This window comes from Onychostruthus taczanowskii, unplaced genomic scaffold, assembly GCF_017590055.1.
Source record: "Onychostruthus taczanowskii isolate IOZ18803 unplaced genomic scaffold, ASM1759005v1 scaffold48, whole genome shotgun sequence".
Classification (NCBI taxonomy): Eukaryota; Metazoa; Chordata; class Aves; order Passeriformes; family Passeridae; genus Onychostruthus; species Onychostruthus taczanowskii.
In genome coordinates, this window is record NW_024502347.1 from 108,921 (window position 1) to 128,999 (window position 20,079).

Below are 20,079 nucleotides of genomic sequence, written 5' to 3' on the forward strand. Positions count from 1 at the left end.
AAATAAAATTTTCCTTGAGCATTCATTTTGGTCACAGTTGCCCACTCCTTGACACAAAAGCATATATCAAAATTCATTAATTTTTCTTTCAAAAAATAATTTGAGTAAACAGAAAGACAACTTACTTTGTAACTATCCCTGTGTTCAAGCAGTACATTGGGGTTTTTCTCTGGTGTTTTGTGCAAAACAAATTGCTGCAGTTTATTATTTTGTGTTCCACACTGCAGGGAAGGAAGTACAAAATCATACACTGTCCATCCTCATCAGCAACAAGTACTGTCACATTTTACCCATTCATCCTTTTTCCCTCTCTGAGTTTCATGCTCTTTCATGTATTTTGAAACCCACTTATAATCACATTTTGCCACACTTGTAATCTTCAAATACATCAGCAAGCTTGTGTACTGGAGAGAAGGTGAATGCAGGCCATTTGGTCTTTCCACAAGTATTTCATAGAAGGAAGAAACATGGGTAAGGCAAGGGATTCTACTTCTCCTTGCCTATACATACATAGGTAGTATTTAGGCGGACTGATTTACAAATTAGACTAATCCAAGATGTCTCAGCATGAGGAATCTCTCTGTGCAAGGAGGCAGAAAGGGGACTTTATTCTGAAAGACCTGTCATTAGCACAATTCTGGAGCAAACATACAAGGCATAAAGAAAGACTTTTACCATCTTTCTTCTTTATTTTATACATCTGTCTCCAATGCCTTCTTAAGTGATTTCCAGAATTTTTGTTGATTTTCATCTTCCTGCATTTGTCTCAATACTGGCATTCACCATTAGATCTTTCCCCTTTTTCTTTTAAAGACATAAAATAAAACAACTATAACAGAAATAAGGGAACATTATAATAATATAAAGGGTAAAAAAAAAACATAATCAAAATACAGACTTGATTTTTTGCAGCTTTCATCTTCTTTCCTCCCTTCCCTGTTTTGTTCAGAATGCATCAGGGTTCTACGCAGAAATAGATGGAGCAAAAAAGGAACTACAAGAAAAAATAGCCAACCTGTCCCTGTTTGATGATGAACTGGTAGAAAAGGCTATGCATCATGCACAAAACCTAAGAAGACTTGCTGATGAGCTGGATGGGTAAAATTTAAGCAGACTCTGTTAACACAAGTGCCACTTACTGAACAGCTGAAAAGACAAGCAGAAGCACAATGACAATAAACAGGCACTAAACAAATCAGTGTTAAGTCTTGTGTAGAAGGACTGGTCATGGTACACAGAGAACAGCTGAAGTTGAGCAAGGCAAAATCTATGGAACATTTTAAAGAACAAGTATATATCTTACATGACATTCTCTCTAGTCTAATTGGGCATGTTCTCCTCTTCCTATAGCAAAATAGGAAAGGTGGATTAGTTAAAAGTAAAATAATAGAAGCAAGATTAAATGGGGTCTGCAGAAATTGCTCATATCAATAAGTTTATTTACGTTTAAAAAAATGTTTAGCATTACAGGGCACAAAATGAGGTTTGAGATAACTTTACTCCAACAGATTTACAGATGGAGCAGTTCTGATGCTCAGTAGGTTGTGTCCCAATGAAACTGGCTCACAACAGCATCAAAAACTTATTGTAACTCTTTCCATTTTGTTGAAAGGTACTAAATGCATCAACATTGCACCAATTTACTAAAAAATTACTTCTAGATAAATTTATTTTTTTTTTCTTTGCAATTGGGACTGTCCATGAGAAAATCACTGCTGTAAATGAATTCTTAAATAAAATATGCCGTAAATTCTACCTTAAGTAATATCATAGGCATATGCTTTTGGAAGATAAGCTTACAACTACTCTTCAAGTATATTATCTAAATACCAGTTGTTTCTTAATATTCGTATGCCCTAGATAGCAGATTAAAATAGAGAAAAAAAATAACAGATGGTCTTCTTTTATGCAATTGTATAAAGCTGACATCTGAAACTGTTCTATAATGACACACAAACTACAGAAACATAAAAAACCAAACAATATGTTCAGTCTGACATCAGCTAACTGGGGACAGCAGACTAATTTTAAAGCAGATACCCCATATAGCTATCCTTCCTCCCTTTCCAAAATAATTTAAAAATTATTACCAAGTCCAACACATTAGGAATTTCACAAAAAGCAAACAAAAGTAATTACAAAACACCTAGATGGAATAATGCTGACTCTTATTATTTGTTGAGAAGATTGTCCTGCAGTGAAACTTTAATCCTTTAAAACATTTAGCCTGTCTTCAAAACATCTTGGTTTTATAGGTTTACTTTATTAGACTGTTAGGCTTTTATTTGATAGAGTTTATTGTTTTGCCTTAAGGGAATTTAGCAGAAAATTCTTGCGATAATGCTGAATCTGGAAATTTAATAATCTCTCTGTGTGCAAACACTTTGAAGTGAATGCACACATGTGCAAATACATCTATATTTAGAATCTATTGCAATCTGCTTATCACCAGAACATTAAAAAATAATATTTATTTGAAATTGTTAACAGACGAATGTTGAGCCCTCAACTGTTTTCTGTTTGGAATCTCCCCTGAAGACCAGTTATCACTTAATACACAGATCAAAACCATGTCATTAAAGGCCTCTTTCAGTCTAATTTCCTGCAAATTCTCATGGCTAGGGGTAGTTCTTCATCTGATTCTCCCTCTTTTCCCACTTACCTTTGGAAAATATAGACAGGACAGTGACACAGCTATCCTGGTCACTGGAACACATAGGTCTTTCCATTCATGGATAGGAATTATTCTTAAAGAAGGTTTACTGATAGACCTGTTATTCTGTTAATTTATGGAATATCTAATCTAGGAAGAAAAAAAAAAAAGCAAAAGCTGAGTAGTCATTTGTTGCTGCCCACATAAATGTTAAGGGCAAAATTCTCAGAGTTAAATGGCAGGGAAGAGTCTCCTATCCACACAGTTTTCCCCTGCTTTAGATTGGTCAAACACAATGAAGAGATATACCAGTTAGGCCAAGTACATTTATGTGTGTGATTATGTAGTCAGAAACTACTTTGATTCAGTTTGGTTTCTTTCACCTTTTGCTCTTTTTAACAGGAATTTGTATGGTGTTGATTCGAATGGCTTGGTACAAAGGGCAATCAATGCTTCAAATGTGTATGAAAACATTGCTGGTTATATTGAAGAAGCCAAGGAAGTTGCATTGCTGGCACTGAACACAACAAACCGGGTCAAGGATGTAAGTAATTTTCATAATCCCAACTTTTACTTTACAATGCTTCAGAGACCTCAGGCACCTAAATGTAAAGAAAAAACAAATTTATCTTAACTGGCAGTATTGAACTTCTCACTGCACAATTTTTTCCTTTATTATTTCCTGAATTAAATCCCATGTAGTTAATTATTCTTCCAGTCTGAAGTCCCCTGGTATTTGAAAAGACACAGGAGGTTATTCTGTCCCTGTCCCACAGGGTGATGCTGCTCTGTGCTGTCACTCACATGAGACATTTCTGTGAAATTACAGACAACCCCCTACTGTTGTAGGAACCTGAGCTGGCATTTAGTGCTTGAGTCCTCCTGCTTCGCTCAGTGCCATATGGCAGGAAATGTGGTCAAGACATCACTGTGTCTCATAGAAAATAAGGTTGAAATGGGACAACCCACTCATACACTCAGTGTGAGGAGTAGGATGCTAATTTTTTTCTCTGGCCTTGCTGTTCCAAAATACCTTACATGTATTTTTTGTATGCCTGTAGTTATCAATCTGTATACATGTTATTTACAAGCAATTTATTAGTGGGATAGCCAGAGGATTTGGGTAGAGTAAAGGAGTCTGAACCCCAGAGGGCTGAGGGATTTCAAGTCCAGCCCTCTGTGTCCAGCATACTGCTTCAGACTGCAAGGCAGCTCACCATGAAGTGAAAACATTCATCACCCCTCTGAGATGACAGTGGAAATGAACAGTCACAACACCTAAATAACAGGCAGCATTTAGTCATGTGTACTAAACTGGAACTGATAAATTTTCTCCATCTTTTTTACCCAGTACTGTTGTTTGGAAAACGATACACTTCTCTAAACTTTCTTAAAACAGAAAATTTTGCTTTTCAGACTTTTTTCCCAATCCAACTGCTAATCTTAAATGTTAACAAAGCAAACGAAACTGCAGTGACTTTGCAGTTGCATTTATATGCAGGTAAAATACTGCCCACAATTAATCACAATAAAGTGGAATATTTGATGAGGATTATTCTGACTTTCTTTTTTGGAACATGCTTGTAGGCTGCAGTTGGAATTGATACTCAGGTCATTTACCATAAAGGTAAAAGTGAAGAACTTCTCATCCGAGCCATGCAGCTACAACGGACAGCACATGACAGTAAATATACATCCTTTCTACTTTCCCAATCAGCTTATAGCCACTAAAAAAAAAATAAATAAATAAATAAAATAAAAAAAAAGGACATTAAAATAAATTTCAGAAGCATATCACTAAGCAGAACTACTGCTGCAACAGAAGAGGTTCTTGATTGAATTTACCACACAAAGTGCTTGAAATGGCCATGGGCACAGTTTGAGTAGCTCATATTTTGTCATCCTACTAGATACTGATAGTTTATTTCATTCATGAAAAGTCTATTTCAGATACTACTGCTGTTTTAATATGTGACCCTGCAAACCATTGTTCACTGATAAATATGCTCCATTAAGTAGTTCAATTAAAATCAAATCACAGCAGTTTAAATGTTCAGAAAGCTGGATTTCACCAGTGGAGAGTAATAACAAATGTTAAAGTAGTTTGGTCTTTCTTCACTGTAAATGAAAGAAAGATCTAGAATTACAGAATTACTTTTTAAATTTTTCAGGACAATTTCAGTTCCTTAAAACTATTCCTGTGTACCAGTTGCAGCTATTCTCAGCACTTCTGGTAAAGAAAGAACAAAAAATACTGACTGGATCACAGCTCTCCAGGTTTTTGGAAGACACCCTGTGGCAAGCAGGGGTGCTGCAGGGCTGGTTTTTCCTCTAGATTATGTAAAGTCAGGAGTGCAAGTATATCCTAAATGAAAAGAGGCCATGGTATGCTGTCCACGGCATAGTAAATGCCTAAGGACATACCTCCCCAGGGCTGAATTTACCTTTTCAGACACCACTTGGACACCCCTCAGCTGTACCTCCCTTTTGTCCCCACAGGCAGCAGTTACACCATTGCAGACACCAGCTGGCAAGTCAATGGCACTTTTGCCAGGATGAATGCCCTGCGGAGCCAGCTGCTGAGAGCCATCGCAAAAATGCAGTCAGCAGAGACAGGTTGGGAGAGGAACTTCATCTCTGTGATGCTTTGTCTTCATACATTCAAGAGCACACTTTTATCTTTGAATATGGATATGAAGTTGCTGCTAAGAGTTCAGCACTGCGGGCACTTAAAAGAGTTTGGCTGAAACTACTAGACCTAGATATCAAATACCCAGCTTTAACACTTTCAGAATGAAATTAAATGTTTTGTCACTGAAATTATTAACAGTCTTCTTGAACCTTGTGCTGGTCTTGGCTGCAGTAGAGTTAATTTCTTCATAGTGGCTAGCATGGAGCTGTGTTTTGGATTTTTGTTGAACAGAGTTGATAATACAGAGATGTTTTTGTTGCTACTGAGCAGGGCTTACACAGAGCCAAGGCCTTTTCTGCTTTTCATGCTGGTGAGGAGACTGGGAATGCATGGGAAGCTAAGAAAGAGCACAGCCAGGACAGCTGACCCCAACTGACCAAAAGAATATTCCATTCCATTCCATACGACGTCACGCTCAGTGTAAATAAACTGGAGGGAAGAAGAGAAAAGGGAAGGCGGAGACAGAGAGTGGGGAGGGATGGCACATACAACACACTTGAATATTTGAAAAAGTTCATTTCTTATCATTTCCTATTTGTTCTGTAGAGGAGGCCAGAGAGCGTTTGGAGCAAGCTCAGCTGAAGACTGCAGAGGCTGTGAGTGCTACCACCACAGTAACACAGGCTACGACCCCCATGGGTGAGAACGTGAGGCTGTGGTCCCAAAACCTGCAAGACTTCCAGCAAAATTCAGAGGCATATGACAGTGCTGTGCATTCAGCTGGGGATGCAGGTAGGGCGACCTGAAGTTTGCCATTCCTCAGTGCTAAAAAATCAGGAAATCATCACAACAACAAGTTGTAAGAATTGTTTACATTGCATATTCATTGCATATAATCTTCTAGCATTTTGTCTCCATTAAGATTTTCCAAACTTAGCAGTTGTCTAGGTCTTGACTGTCGGGAATGGAGAGAGACGGGGAGACTGACTCAGTAATCAGAATCCGATTTTATTGTGGGATACAAACACTTATATACTATTTCAGGAACACTAGTGATGTGTACTACAATGATAAAGCTAAAATTGCATACACAAACTTATGCATATAACAACATCACTTGCTTGCAGAGTTTAATAGGATTTTCTTTTTCCGGTCAACCTGTCTGATGAAATCTTCTTCCTATCTAGGTCTAATTTTCAAAGTTCCCGTTTGCCTTTGCCAAGGCATCCTGTTAGCAAATCTCTTACGTAAACCAGGTCCAAAGTCCATCATCTGTCTTGTGTTCCCCAACATTCCAACACACTTGACTATATTTTAAAAACTTTGGATCCTCAGGAACTTCCAAAAATTATTTAAACACTTAAGTGCTGAAGACTTACTGAATTCTAATTCATTTTTATCAGGGTACCAAGGACACACTGAACGGTAAACAGCTTGTTTAAACACTTCTTGCTATTATGGTTGGTGATTTAGTGTTTTCTGTTTGTTTGCTTTTTAACATTGAGAAGCATTTGAAAACAGAGCCCTTTTGTCTTCAGGTGTGCAAACATGGAGAAGAAATGGTCCCTCACTTGATGAGCTTGTAGTCTAAACAAAGGGGTCAAAGAGGATAAAGGAGAAAATAAAATATTTAAGCAGGGTGATTTCTGGAGAAGCTTGTAAACATCACATTAATTCCACTTTTATTATTGGAAACATTGGAAAACTTATGAAAAATTTAAGGCAAATAAAAAGACAAAAGAAAAGCTAAGGCAGACTACAAAATTAAAATGAAGATGATAGGCAAGAGTAGAAAAAGAGACATGAAGTTGGAATGAACTGACTGTAGAAAAAAGGAAAACAATAATCAGGGAAGAAAATAATCAATCTAGAAATGAAAATATTTGGAATAAAAAATTGATTAGAACACCTCTATTTATTGCTCCATGTATTCTTGACTCTGCTCAGGAGGGTCACTAATCCTAAGATATTTATGACTAGGGAGGTTGGAAGTCCAGAACAAGTAATTTCCTTCACACTTTTGATGATACCATCACCTGCAGACCTGTTCAGTGATGTCTTGCCTCCTAAAAGTGCCCCGGAGAAATTCCATAACTTCATTGACTCTGTCTCCAGAAAGTCTGAATCTTAGATCTACTGCCCTAAATCCTTTCTCCTTCTGTCAGGAAGTTTGCAACTCAAGTGTCATTTTACTGCAAATGGTGTTATGAGCACCAAACTCAACATTGTTTCAAGTGTTCCAAAGTCACAGTCTTCCCTCTCAGCTGGGGAATCCCAAGAGTCATGTTATTTTCAGAATTCCATGGCCCATAAGACCCTTACATCTACCTAGTATTTATGGTTAAGTGAGTGCTCCCAAGAACTGGTATAGAAGTGGTTCCCTTTACAAGAAGTAAATTGGTGCTATTCAATATCCCAATTTCTGGCTCCAGAACTGGAGGAAACTCAGATTTCTCTGAGCCTTTCATCAAAAGGGAACAGTGAACCTCTCCCTCTGGGAATGGGTAAGCTCACTGCTAGTCACTGCACAGAGCTCCATCAGAGTGTAGCTAATATAGCAGCACTTGGATTGGATTGCATTGCTGTAAAATGTTTTTGATCACCACCGAGTAGTTTAGGCTATGGGCTCTAATTACCATGTAAAATAATGCAAATGTGGATATGATTGGCAGCCGAGGAGGGAATGGTATGATGAAAAACTTCCAAGAGAAACAGTGTGCTATAGCTTACACATGAGACTGGTTTTATTCACCTTTACAGTTGATTTACATTTAACATTTTCCCTTGCCAGTGTAGTGGGTAGAGCAGGAACACAGACCACATTTGGCTCTTCATGCTCAAAATACCAGCAGACATACAGGATCTAAAAAAAATCTGCTCATACTAGCTCTTGTACTGGAGGAAATATTTCCAGCAGCATTTGAGATGCTCTGTAAGGGTGAATAGAGTTCAAATGGTGAGCTCTCCCTTGGTTATGTTCCCAAAAAGGAACAAGAACAGCTCCTATGTGAAGTGCCTGGAAAAAATGTCTTCTCTGTGATGGTGGGTTTGCAGGTCAGGAGTCACCTTGAAAATATTTGTTCCTATCTGAGCTCCTGGAGGGCCTGCTGACCACAAAGTAACTCTTGGAGAGATGTTAATATCCAACCTACAGCAAATGTGCCCTAGTACATTTGTACTAGGAAGCTTTCCCATGGCATTTTTGCTCTGAAGGCATTTGGTTTGTTTGTTTAAAGGTACAATGAGATGTTTTTGCCAGAAAGATCGGGTGGAAATAGCTGAGAAGAGAGAACAGTGCCACACAGGAGGCTGGCACAGGTAGTGCTCCAGACAGATGTGATTGTGATTCACAGCCCAGGAAGACAGATGCAGACATGGCAGGCATGATGAAGTGTGCCCAGATCAGCTGTGTATTCTGCCAGGAGAGGTTGATCTGACAGGAGGAATGTCCATCCAAGTCCAAAGGAAAGTCACAACAAACGTTCAGGCAGATGCCTGGAACACCAAAACACCTGATCTTCATGCCAATAACAGTACCAGAGCAGCTGAAGCCTCTAAGCTGGCATGTCTGCACTGCCCTTGAATAAAGCTTGCTCTTGGTGTTTGGAAGGGTGAGAGCATGTCTCGGCTGTGCAGTTTGTCTGAGAATAATCCATGCTGCCATTGTGCAGGGAACTGGTGGGCTTCAGCAGGGAGGGTGGCAGGCAGTGTGGGAAGGAAAAAGTAAAAGGGGAAAATGTCTGGAAGGTTACAGTCAGGGTATTTCTTCCTTGGCAATTTCCCTTCTCTTCTTTTTTTATATTTTATCACTGGGTAAGACTAGTTTTCTACTCTCACTTTCATCTCAAAAATCAAAATCAATGTTCTTCTGTGTTGAAAAATGTCATTATAAAGGCCAAGAGCAAGAGATTTATAGTGCAATTTCACAATACTTCTAGTAGTCACACGTTAGTTTTGTGTTTACATGTTATAGTAGCCTTTCAAGTTTAATACATCAAATTTCAAACAGAAAAGCCAGGTTTTAAGATAGTGAATTAAACACAATTCCAATTCAGTTTCAGATTACTAAAAACAAAAAAGTGGCTGCAATTTGCTAAATATTTTCTGAGATTACAGTATTTTTGCCTTAAAAATGAAAAAAGGTAAAGAAAACCTCCTATAAGTTGATTTGGTTTTGTTGGGGGTTTTTAAGTAGAAAATTTACTGTAATTCTTTGAGGATTCATTAAAATCATGATATTTTAATGTACAGTAAGCTTTATATAGAACAGCCGATTGCTAAGTCCTACTACATAAGGCCTTTCAGGACTAAATGGAAAAAAATTGAGGGTCTCAAGTTCTATATGGCCCACTCCTAGACTGAACTTGGAGAGTAAAGCACAAATGAAAACAGCCAAGCAGAGACAGGACAGGACTGACAAATACAGATTTTTCACTCTATCCAAAAACAAGCAGACTTGTAGGACTCCACGGGGTATTCTCATACTCTGGGTTGATATGAATGAGGCTGAGGCTCATTCAGTACAGACTGGAAGCACAGAAAAATTATTGGAGTCTGCTCCTCCTCCCCTGTTTTTTACACACTCTCCTATATCGGATGATTAGCCCCTTTACCTGACTCTCCACAGTCTTCATCCAGAGATGTTCAAGGCCAGGTTGCATGGGGCTCTCAGCCATGTGGTCCAGTGCAAGGTGTCCTTGCCCACAGCAGGGGGGGGTGGAACTAGGTAATATTTAAGGTCCCTTCCAACACAAGCCCTTCTATAAGTCCCAGACAAAGGTAAAAATATGACAGGAAGAACACAAGAGCAGGTGGATGTAAGTTGACATCCCCTAAAATATAACTTTAAACCCTACAAATCTGGTCTTAACCTTTACAGTGAATCCATGTCATTAAAATTAACTCTGAATGCTGAATTTTTCTTATATGCACGTAGCTCGCAGCTAAAATCGCATTTCATTATACTCAGCTTCTTGTACCTACATTTAATTAAAGATGAAAAATTATGTGATGTGTAAATATCCTTCAAAGGGCAGCATGTCATTGGATTCTGATGTGATAAAATTGGATTATAATTAAGGGTTGTTATTTTTCCTTCTTGGTAATTTTTCTGCTTATCTTCCTGGGAAAGGACTTCTCTTACTTTGAACACAACAGAGCCCCTGCATTTCCCTTCGATAACAATGACATTTGCACATGTACCACCAGAGGACACAGCAGCGAAAGACCAAAGGTCCAGGACTCTAATTCATGACCCCTGGCACATGCAGGCAGGAAAGTTAACAAGGTTACAAATCACAAGGTCTGGGGCAGCTACTAAGCACAGTTTAGGTGCACATGCATCATCATCATCTAAGGGACTTCTGTTGCTGTACACCACAGCATGAAATTGGCTATGTTTCTTTCATGAGAGTGGACTGTGAGCCACAAGTAAACACATCTCCTGTGCAGCCACTGCTGCTCTCTGGGTGATGACCTCTGGAGACATGCATAGCTGAAAGCTGAGGAAAACAGCCTATACATCTCCCCTGCAGTGAATTTGAAGAGTTCGTGAACCATAACCCTCAGATGCAGTTACCATGTCAGCCAGAGACATGCAGTGAGATGCTGAACAAATAACCCTTCTCTTTCAGTTCCTGTAGATGTAAAATTAGGCTTAACATTCATTTGTCTTGAAGGAAGATTAAAAGGTTAAAACTATTAATATTTGCAGAGTTCCTTGAGGAAAGTATTAGGGGTAACACACCACAGTATTACCTATGAGTCCTAAGAAAACATGGTGTCCTTTGTGCAAACTTATTTCCAAAAACTTTAGCAATACCAGATTCTGAGAATTCACTACCCTTTCTGAAATCACTGCATCTCACACATCATAATTATGACTTGGTCAGAAAGCAGAAGGAGGCAGGTGAGATAACCTAAGAGGAAAGGGTGGAATATTCCTGATGCAAAACCAATCTTTCAAAGAGGAAAAAATATGTGTCTCTTCTTTTTTTAACTGCAGTGAAGAAACTTACAGAAGTTTTCCCTCAACTCCTGGACAAAATGCGCAGAGTAGAACAAAAGGCACCAGCAAACAATATTTCTTCCAGCATTCAGCGGATCAGAGAGTTAATTGCTCAGACCAGGAGTGTAGCAAGCAAGGTAAAACTTTTGGATTTTTTGGACTTTTGGTTAATAGTTCTAATAATCAAATCTTACTATAACCTCCATTTCCTTGGGCTATGCTAGAAACCAAAACCTGGACACTGTCACCTCCCCAAAACTGGATGAACAAAGCACATTGGAGGTCATTAAAATCTTTACAGTTACTATTTGCAAGCCTTTGACATTATCATAGTATTCATGGTAGACTATTGTTACTGCAGTAGCAACTTTACAATAAAGATTTGGGCACAATGTATAAGATGGCCAGAACAACAAAACCTAATTACCTATAATTTGTAGGCAAATTACCTACAAAGCTAATTACCATGAGTAATAATTACAGCAATTTAATGTAAGCTTTTCTGGGATTACTGCATTTTTTTTCCGTTCATTTGAATTAATTTTCTGCAGGGTAAGAGAATCCTTGGCTCACACATATTTAATAGAGAAAAAACCACTTTCATTACCATACGTAAATAATAAGGGTTTTTTCTCTAACAAGAAGTCAAGGTCAAGTATATTTGAATTCATTCAGAGAAATAAAAAATTCAGTGCAATATTGTATGTTCACAGTGCTGGAATATAACTTTGGAAAATCAGTTTGCGTGTAGTGCTTGACTGTTCTTTAAAATGTATTTTGTGATTTGGGTATACTGTGTTTAAACTTGAAAACATTACTTCAGTTATGTTGAAAGCATTTTGAACTAAAATGAACAGTATTACAATTTTTTTTAGCATCTCATAAATATTACTGTAGATTCAATGATATAACAGGATTGCTCATGAACAGAAAATGGTCGTACTACTCCCAAAGCAAAGAAATAAATTATGGGCAGAAGTTTTATAGCTGTGTAAGAATTTCATTATGTGGCATACATAGTAATGTAGCCCTGATTCAACTAAGCACACATCTATCTCCCACTGAAATGTAATTTACTTTATGAATATGCTTAAGCAGAGTTCATTAGGACCTTTAATCAATTTTAAGATAACTTTCTCCATAATCTTTACCATGTCTTTCAGGAAAGATTGTTACAAACATGCAATTCACATGCCAATATATAGGTGCCAACTCCACTCTTGCAGTAAGCAAGGCTGCTGGCACAGTATTGTCACACACTTACCTTAGGTAATGACCCCAGGCAACAACACGTGTCTCACTTTGCCCGTTTGCAACTGCAGGTCCAAGTCTCTATGATGTTTGAAGGCCAGTCAGCTGTTGAAGTCAATCCAAAGATCAACGTGGAAGAACTGAAATCTTTCACTTCCATGAGTTTGTACATAAAGCTCCACAAAGACAACCCACAACTGGCAGCCTCTCCGGACAGATTCGTTTTGTACCTCGGAAACAAAAATGTAAGAGAATAACCCAGTTAACTTTTATGCATATATTTAAAAAAAAATTAAATCAGTTTGAAATTTATTTGCCCTCAGTTTTTCCTCTCACTGTTTCTTTGTGTTTCAGAACTAAAGGTGTCTATTCTATGACCACCATTGATTTTGTGACAAGCAAAGAGCGAGGGTTCCTGAGACCCCTGTCCTTGAGACTTGTCACCCCAAACAATGAAGGATTCTCTCTAAAAAGCAAATTAGACTGCCTGCAGTGAACTGCTTTGATTGTCACTGCTGTGAGCCACACTTGCTATCTCCTCTGCCAGTAGCAAGGTGCTCTGAAGCAGTTAATATCACCTGCCTGGCTTCTGTGAGATATGCTTTAATCAGTTTATGCTGCTGACAGTGTCAATTCCAAATCTCTGATGTCATAGGCCCGCAAGATAAGCAGACTTCTTTATCTGTGGCTTGTGCTGCTGTTGTACACTGTGTACACTCTTGATCACTACTTTGAAATAACTGTTCTTTAAACTGTGGTTCTGAAAGGAAAAAAGATCACAACTCATAAGCCAGGTATCATTCTGGCAACCTATTACTTGAGAAGGTAAAGAGGCAGGCTTTCATTTTTAAGCTTTCCTAAAAAGAATGTCTACTGAATATAAATCGAGTGAAACGCCACTTGGCAGAATATTTAATTACAGCATAATACTTTGGTTTTAGACTATTTCCTGCACATGGCGCTGCACACTAAATAATGATGAACAGCTTCCCATTGAACATGACTAATTCATGGCCAGCAGAGATCTCATAACCTTGAATTTACCTCAGTCAAAATGAATATAACATAAAATATCAGAGACTTTCTTTCTGTAGAGTTTTATGCAGTGAAAGCAACCAATTAGAGAATAAAGCTTTTGTTTCTTTTTAAATAGCTTTCGGTAATATTTGAAGGTGTCATCCAGTTTATCAAAGCTTACCTTTACTTATGTCCTGCATTAAATCTCTTCCAATGTTGTATCTCTAACATCCCTCTGCATTGGTGTTTTAGGCAAAACATTACATGGGTCTTGCAATTAAAAATGACAACCTTGTGTACATTTATAATCTGGGGGACCAAGATGTGGAAATACCTCTGGATGCCAAACCAGTCAGCACCTGGCCTTCTTACTTCAGCATCATCAAAATTGAGAGGTAAAGTGATATCGTGTATTTCCCCAAAATCAAACAGCTAATGGAAAAATCAAGCAGAAAAGGCTATGTCAGAACTGCTGATCAGGAATTTTCAGTGCCTGATTCTACTCCTACTGAAATAAATGGAAATTCTTCCTGCTTTTCAAGAGCCAAGACCCAAGGGGCCACAGGGAAGAAGAGACAGTGTATGTGGTTCCTCCCTTTTTTTACCTCCTGTTTACTAGTCTTCTCTAAGGAAATAAAACCCTTTCTGTTTTCAGTTACCTCCTGAGTTGGAGGCTTGTTTGCTCTTTTGTAAGTCTGACCAACATGAAATTCTCTTCTCTTACAATTCTTTTCTACAGGATCGGAAGACACGGCAAGATGTTTTTAACTGTGCCCAGCCTTAGCAGCACAGCTGAAGAAAAATTCATCAAAAAGGGAGAGGTTCTTGGTCCTGGCTCACTCCTTAGTTTGGAACCTGAAAATGCTGTTTTCTATGTTGGTGGAGTGCCTCCAGGCTTCAAGGTCAGTCAGATAAATAATCTCTATTCAAAATTAAATAGTGCAAACTAAACTTACTGGACTTCTGTTTAAAAACAGAAATGGTAGATTATTTAGTCATGTATCATCTTAGAACTCTATATTTTAGCCATGGTGAAGGAGTTTTGCCTAGCATATTTTGTCATGGAAGTATGATGATCAGGTGTCTGTGAGCTGCTGTTCATGTTTCCTGGAAAGTACTAAAAGGAAGGCTGTAGTAGTTTCAGGGGTCCCCCCTCGAAGGAAGGAAATAATAATTTGACTCCATATTCTTAGATGGCTAATTTATTATTACATTATATTATATTATATTATTTTATATTATATTATAGAATGCTATACTAAACTATACTAAAGAATACCGAAAGGATACAGGCAGAAGGTTAAAAGATAATAATGAAAAACTCATGACTTCTTCTGGAGTCCTGACACAGCTTGACTGTGATTGGTCATTAAGTTAAAACTATTTACATGTTAGATAAACAATCTCTAACTACATTCCAAAGCAGCAAAACACAGGAGAAGCAAATCAGATAATTGCTGTTTTCTTTTTCCTCTGAGGCTTCTCAGCTTCCCAGGAGAAAATCTTAAGCAAAGAGATTTCCCAGAAAATATAATAGTAACAGAAGGCTTGCTAACTGCTAAATAGCATGCATAAACAAAGCCCTGTTAGTCCAACCTAACTTGCAGGCTACCACTATTTTTCAATGCTAATGAGTTCTTGGTACTTAGAATTTCTCTTTTACAACTGTCACAAAACTGAAAAATAATGTATTGTTAATATCAGGATCTTGTGGGAAACGAGCAATATAGTCATTTGCTTGAATTTAAATTATCACTGGTTTAAATCCGGACTTATAACAGCATGAAAAGTTGCCTGTGCAAAATATGTCTGAAGACCTGTGTGAGGCAGTAGCATCAGTCTAGTTCCTAATAGTCAGCATAAACTAGCACCTCACCTACCTGCTTCTGTAAACATACCAGTTCCTCTTTTGGGATTTAAAAATTGCTATGAATTATCTTGGCTGTGAAAATTGCATGACTGAATAAAAACACACCTAGAAAGACTTTAGAGAATCCTAAATTCTTTAAGCTAACTGTAGCAGGTTCTAAAAAGATCCAATCACTGATCCACAAGCTCTCCTAAAATATAAAAACAAAGAAAGAGTAACTCAGTACACTTATGCATTCCTGAGCTTGGCATTGTTATGGCACTAGATGTGTGCCATGACAGGAATTTTGGATTACTGAGCCCTGGGTGCAAACTGCCTGGGAATAGGACTGAAGACTGAATAACAGTTTCATACACACATGCACATACAAAAAGTCATCCAGCAAATGAAGCCTCCAAGTCTGTTCCAGAGCATAGCAGAGGAAAAAGAAAAGAGGAGAGTGAAGGGAAGTGGAAAGGGAAATAGGAAGAAAAGGATCCATGGTATTATTTGATAGGCATATGGGTCCCTTCCCCCTTAGAAAAGAACACCTCATATTTTTATTTATGAACATAGAGTCTGATTTGTTAAAAGCTTTTTGCTCCCCTGTTACATACTTTGCAAATATGAAATGCACCACTTAACCACTAGAACTCCCATGCTTAACATAATTTCAAAGACTAGAAGAAACAAAGGAAAAAAAGAAAACATGACCATTTACCAAATGTATCTGTGCTGCAGATAAGAATGTAATTTTCTTTTACAGCTACTTATATTCTGTATTGCTGTATTACCATTACTATTGTATCATAAGAAAATGGAAATAATGAGAAGATGAAGAAAAGCTACTCACAGTGATCAAACTCTGAAGTACAAGAGCATTATTATTATCACACCTGTTCCACAAGGCAAAATATTTTAATATAAAAAGAATGGTCTAGGTCTGTTAGCTTTATTCTTTTGTATTTTCCCCCTCACTAGTGTGGCTGTTTAAATTCCATTTGCAGTGACCTTTGTTAAAAGAAGTCTCTACATCCTGCTAGCTGTTCAAAATAATACCTACTGAGGATTACCCACTGGCACAGAGTTTGCGTCTCTGTCTCCTGGGTTTAAAAATCTCTCTCATTTCTCTCTCTTTAATTATGCTATGGAGTTATTTTTCTGGCTGTGAAGGATATCTATGCATTAGATATGAAATATCCACCGAGTTACTCAAATATATTGAGTAAGCTCTGTTATTAGTCAAATCTTAGCCTTTTTCCCTGTTTCCAAGCATGCTCCCATCAAAACTTCAAAAGTTTTTGTTTGCAGTTGCCCTACCCGGCCTAATTCTCTCACTGTGAGACCATTTATGTGCTCTTTTTTTGCTTACAGCCCAAAGGCAATATCATGGTAAGGACTGTGAAGACTATTCTCAGCAGTATCAACCTTTTCTTTTGAAAATACAAATTGCACAGGGACAAAACTGATCCCAGGCAAAAAGGCTCTCACAACACCCAACTAAAGAGTGCCACCTTTCTCCTTTTAACTCTTCCTTGTCCTCTGCACAGCTCCCTCCTAGCCTAAACCTACCTGGCTTCATCGGCTGCCTGGAACTGGCTACCCTGAACGACGATGTGATCAGCCTGTACAACTTCAAGCACGTCTACAACATCGACACCACCACATCGCCACCTTGTGCCAGGTAGGGGACAGTCCCATCCTCACTCTGCCGCTCCCGTTTCTTACAAAGGCTGATCCTGATGGCTTCAGATTTAAAAAGTGAAGGCGGTATTGAGTTGTCCCAGAATGAAGTTGGTCGCTCTTAGCTCCTAATTGCATCGACAGGTTTAATTTACAAATTTATATATATATTTATAAATATATGTATGCATGGAAGTTGGACTCCTTATGATTTTCCTGCTGTCTCCACTAGCTATCTCACAATCTTGTTCATGTCTTCGTAAAGGAAAGTGTCACATTAACTGGGGCTTCTTCCAGGCTCCTTCCTTACCCCACTGCTTGCCTAGGACAGAGCTTCTCCTGACTCGAATCACGTTGCTCCAAGTGATACAGCCACAGCCAGTCAGGTCTGCTAGGCCAGATAACCCTGAGTGTAGTCCCACCCTCACCTAGGAAAGCTTATACAAAACTTCCCTCCTGCCATACACTTAAAGCCACTGCAGGCATTCCTTAGATAAGCCATTTGTGAAGTGGGAAATGCAGCTCCTAAAGTAGAAGTGAATATCAGATGCAGCATTCGTTTAGCACAGACACAGCAGGCATTTTGCTCACACTACAGGCAGCAACAGCAGAACCTCTCTTCTCTGGAAAGAAAAGGAGAGTAATTTGCAGCATGCACTGGGAAGAAATGCAGGAAGTGTTGAGATAGAGAAAATGAGCTTCCCACACCATTCCCACAGGGAGTGCAAGCTACTGCTCTCCAGAACAGAGCATACCAGTCAGCTAAAGTTCTTGGAGAATTCAAACAGATTTCTGCACAAACTGGGAAAGCTCTTAATAGACATATCTGTGTATCCTTATAATGAGGAAATGCTGTGGGCCTACCACTTTACAAGGATGAGCAAAGAATTTTCCTGTCCTCTACATATAGCACAGGATAAAAGCCCGATGTAATGATAAAGGAGTTAGATGCACCTTCAAAGCTACACATTATTACTCAGGAAAAAAATTCCCAGAAAAAAATTGAAAGGAAGTCATCAGTCTCACCATTGCCAGGCAGAAACAGAAGTTCAGAACAACTATTTCAATAAAGTATGTAAAGGCATTTAAGTTCCCCTAAATGAAAATGAGTACATGCCAACTAATCCTTCCCCGCTTGTTTTTTCCATAGAGATAAGTTGGCTTTCACTCAGAGCCGAGCTGTGAGCTATTTCTTCGATGGCTCTGGCTATGCCTTGGCCAGAAACATTGAGAGAAGGGGAAAGTTCAGCCAGGTAACTCGATTTGACATTGAAGTTCGAACACCTACAGAGAATGGATTGATCCTGCTGATGATTAATGGGGTGAGTACCAAGTCCTGCTAGTACCCTTTATCCATTGGCACCACAAGTTCCCCAGTACCTAGAATATCTTGGAAAATCCAAAATGTTTATGTCCTCACATTTAACTTCTGGGAAGAGGAAGTACTTTGTGTTTGTCTGGTGCATGTATACATTAGGAGGGAACTGGAACTTGCTCTGCAAAGGCTTCAGGAAGCCAAGGTCCTGAGTTGGACTCTGCTTTCATCCAGACACAGTCAGGACTTCAAACTGGTCATATCCTCATGATGATACTTTGAGAGGGACTCCAGTTAAACCCAGTTATTGTACCTTTATTTAAATGTGAATGCTCAATCAAAGCTTTAGGAAATTTCTGTGAAGTAACTCTCAAAAAGCAGCCACTTTGTGGTAGCTGCCACTTTATAACTGTGCCTCAAGGTGTACTAGAGTTAAATATTTCAGTTACTGAAAATAGAAAGCAGTCCAAATAAAAAGGCTTGATCCAAAGGTCAGGAGCTTTTCTGAAGTGTGGTGAGAGTGATGCAATCTCTGTAAGAGTTTGAAGACATGAAAATATCTTCTGAAAACAAACATGGATTTTTTTTTTTTTGGGGGGTGTTTGGGCATTTCCACATCAAGCTCAGGATTACAACCTCGAAAAGCCACAGAAAACATTTTTTAGGCAGATGCAGTCCACAGACAGACACTTGTGTAGAGACCTACATGTTACAGTGCTTTAAGCATTTAGAAATCTTATTAGAAGAGCTACTCTCTAGTGTTGGCCTTTAGAGTAACTTCCAGAGAAGGGTTGTGGGAAGCAAATTGCTCTGTAGCATATTGTGCTACCACTAACCTTCATTCTTAGGAGGTTTTGACTAAGCTGCTGCTGCTAAAAGTTTCAGAGCCTCTACTGCAGTGCATTTATTTTTCTTCAAAGCAAAAGCACCTAGATGTTTCTTGGAGATGTATGCACTTTGTATTTGTCAGTGAAAACTGCAATCAAGTTGGATATGAGTTGCCTGCTCACAAGCACTTTTAGAAAGTCTGTATAAGGTGGTCCATTATTCAATTCTGCAAAGGCAGCTCATAAATATTCTTAATGTAATCCTTGTTTCATTTTCAAGTTCATGCTGTTCAGAACAAACCCAAGCTGAAGTTTCATTTAAAAGATTAAATGCTAGATTAAAACCTACTCTCACTTTTCTAATAGTGACTTCTGAAGGTGAACTCATTTATGTCAAAGACAGCAGTTCTAAGCCTGCAGTAGTGATTTGAGAATTATTGTTCCCATGTTTCCATTAGCCATGAATACTAGGAGAGAAGACAAAACATTAGCATTGAAAGCATTAGCCCAGATGCACATTTGCTGTAAACTTTTGTTTCTGTTTCTTTATGTTTAGTTTTGGAACAAGACTAATTCTAGGGTGCAGATCTTCATTTCAAGCACACCCTAAAGATTTTCTAAAGTACAGCTCCTGTTTGTAAAATTTAGGTCACCCAGCCACAGAACAGAAACGTAAAAAGTAGGAACAGTCAGGAATTCTAGAAACCAAATACATAGTAAATACACTCTAGCTGTTGCTATCATTTCAGTAAATACATCAGTGCTGATCAGGGCTGTGAAAAGACAAAATCCTGAGCAATTACAGACATTGTGATAGAACCTGCTAATGCAGATACGGCCATTTG

At 38.5% G+C, this 20,079-nt stretch overlaps 1 protein-coding gene across 1 annotated transcript in view; it reads left to right on the top strand.

The window, feature by feature from the left end:
- The window catches only part of LAMA4 (laminin subunit alpha 4), a 99,266-nt gene that overhangs the window by 55,125 nt on the left and 24,062 nt on the right, over window positions 1-20,079 (top strand). Inside the window, exons 13-23 of the mRNA XM_041414872.1 lie at window positions 950-1,098; window positions 3,056-3,197; window positions 4,241-4,337; window positions 5,153-5,269; window positions 5,892-6,077; window positions 11,290-11,429; window positions 12,615-12,788; window positions 13,813-13,955; window positions 14,300-14,462; window positions 16,960-17,093; window positions 18,243-18,414. Coding sequence (XP_041270806.1) covers window positions 950-1,098; window positions 3,056-3,197; window positions 4,241-4,337; window positions 5,153-5,269; window positions 5,892-6,077; window positions 11,290-11,429; window positions 12,615-12,788; window positions 13,813-13,955; window positions 14,300-14,462; window positions 16,960-17,093; window positions 18,243-18,414 — 1,617 coding nt within the window. The remainder of the gene's footprint in view (window positions 1-949; window positions 1,099-3,055; window positions 3,198-4,240; window positions 4,338-5,152; window positions 5,270-5,891; window positions 6,078-11,289; window positions 11,430-12,614; window positions 12,789-13,812; window positions 13,956-14,299; window positions 14,463-16,959; window positions 17,094-18,242; window positions 18,415-20,079) is intronic.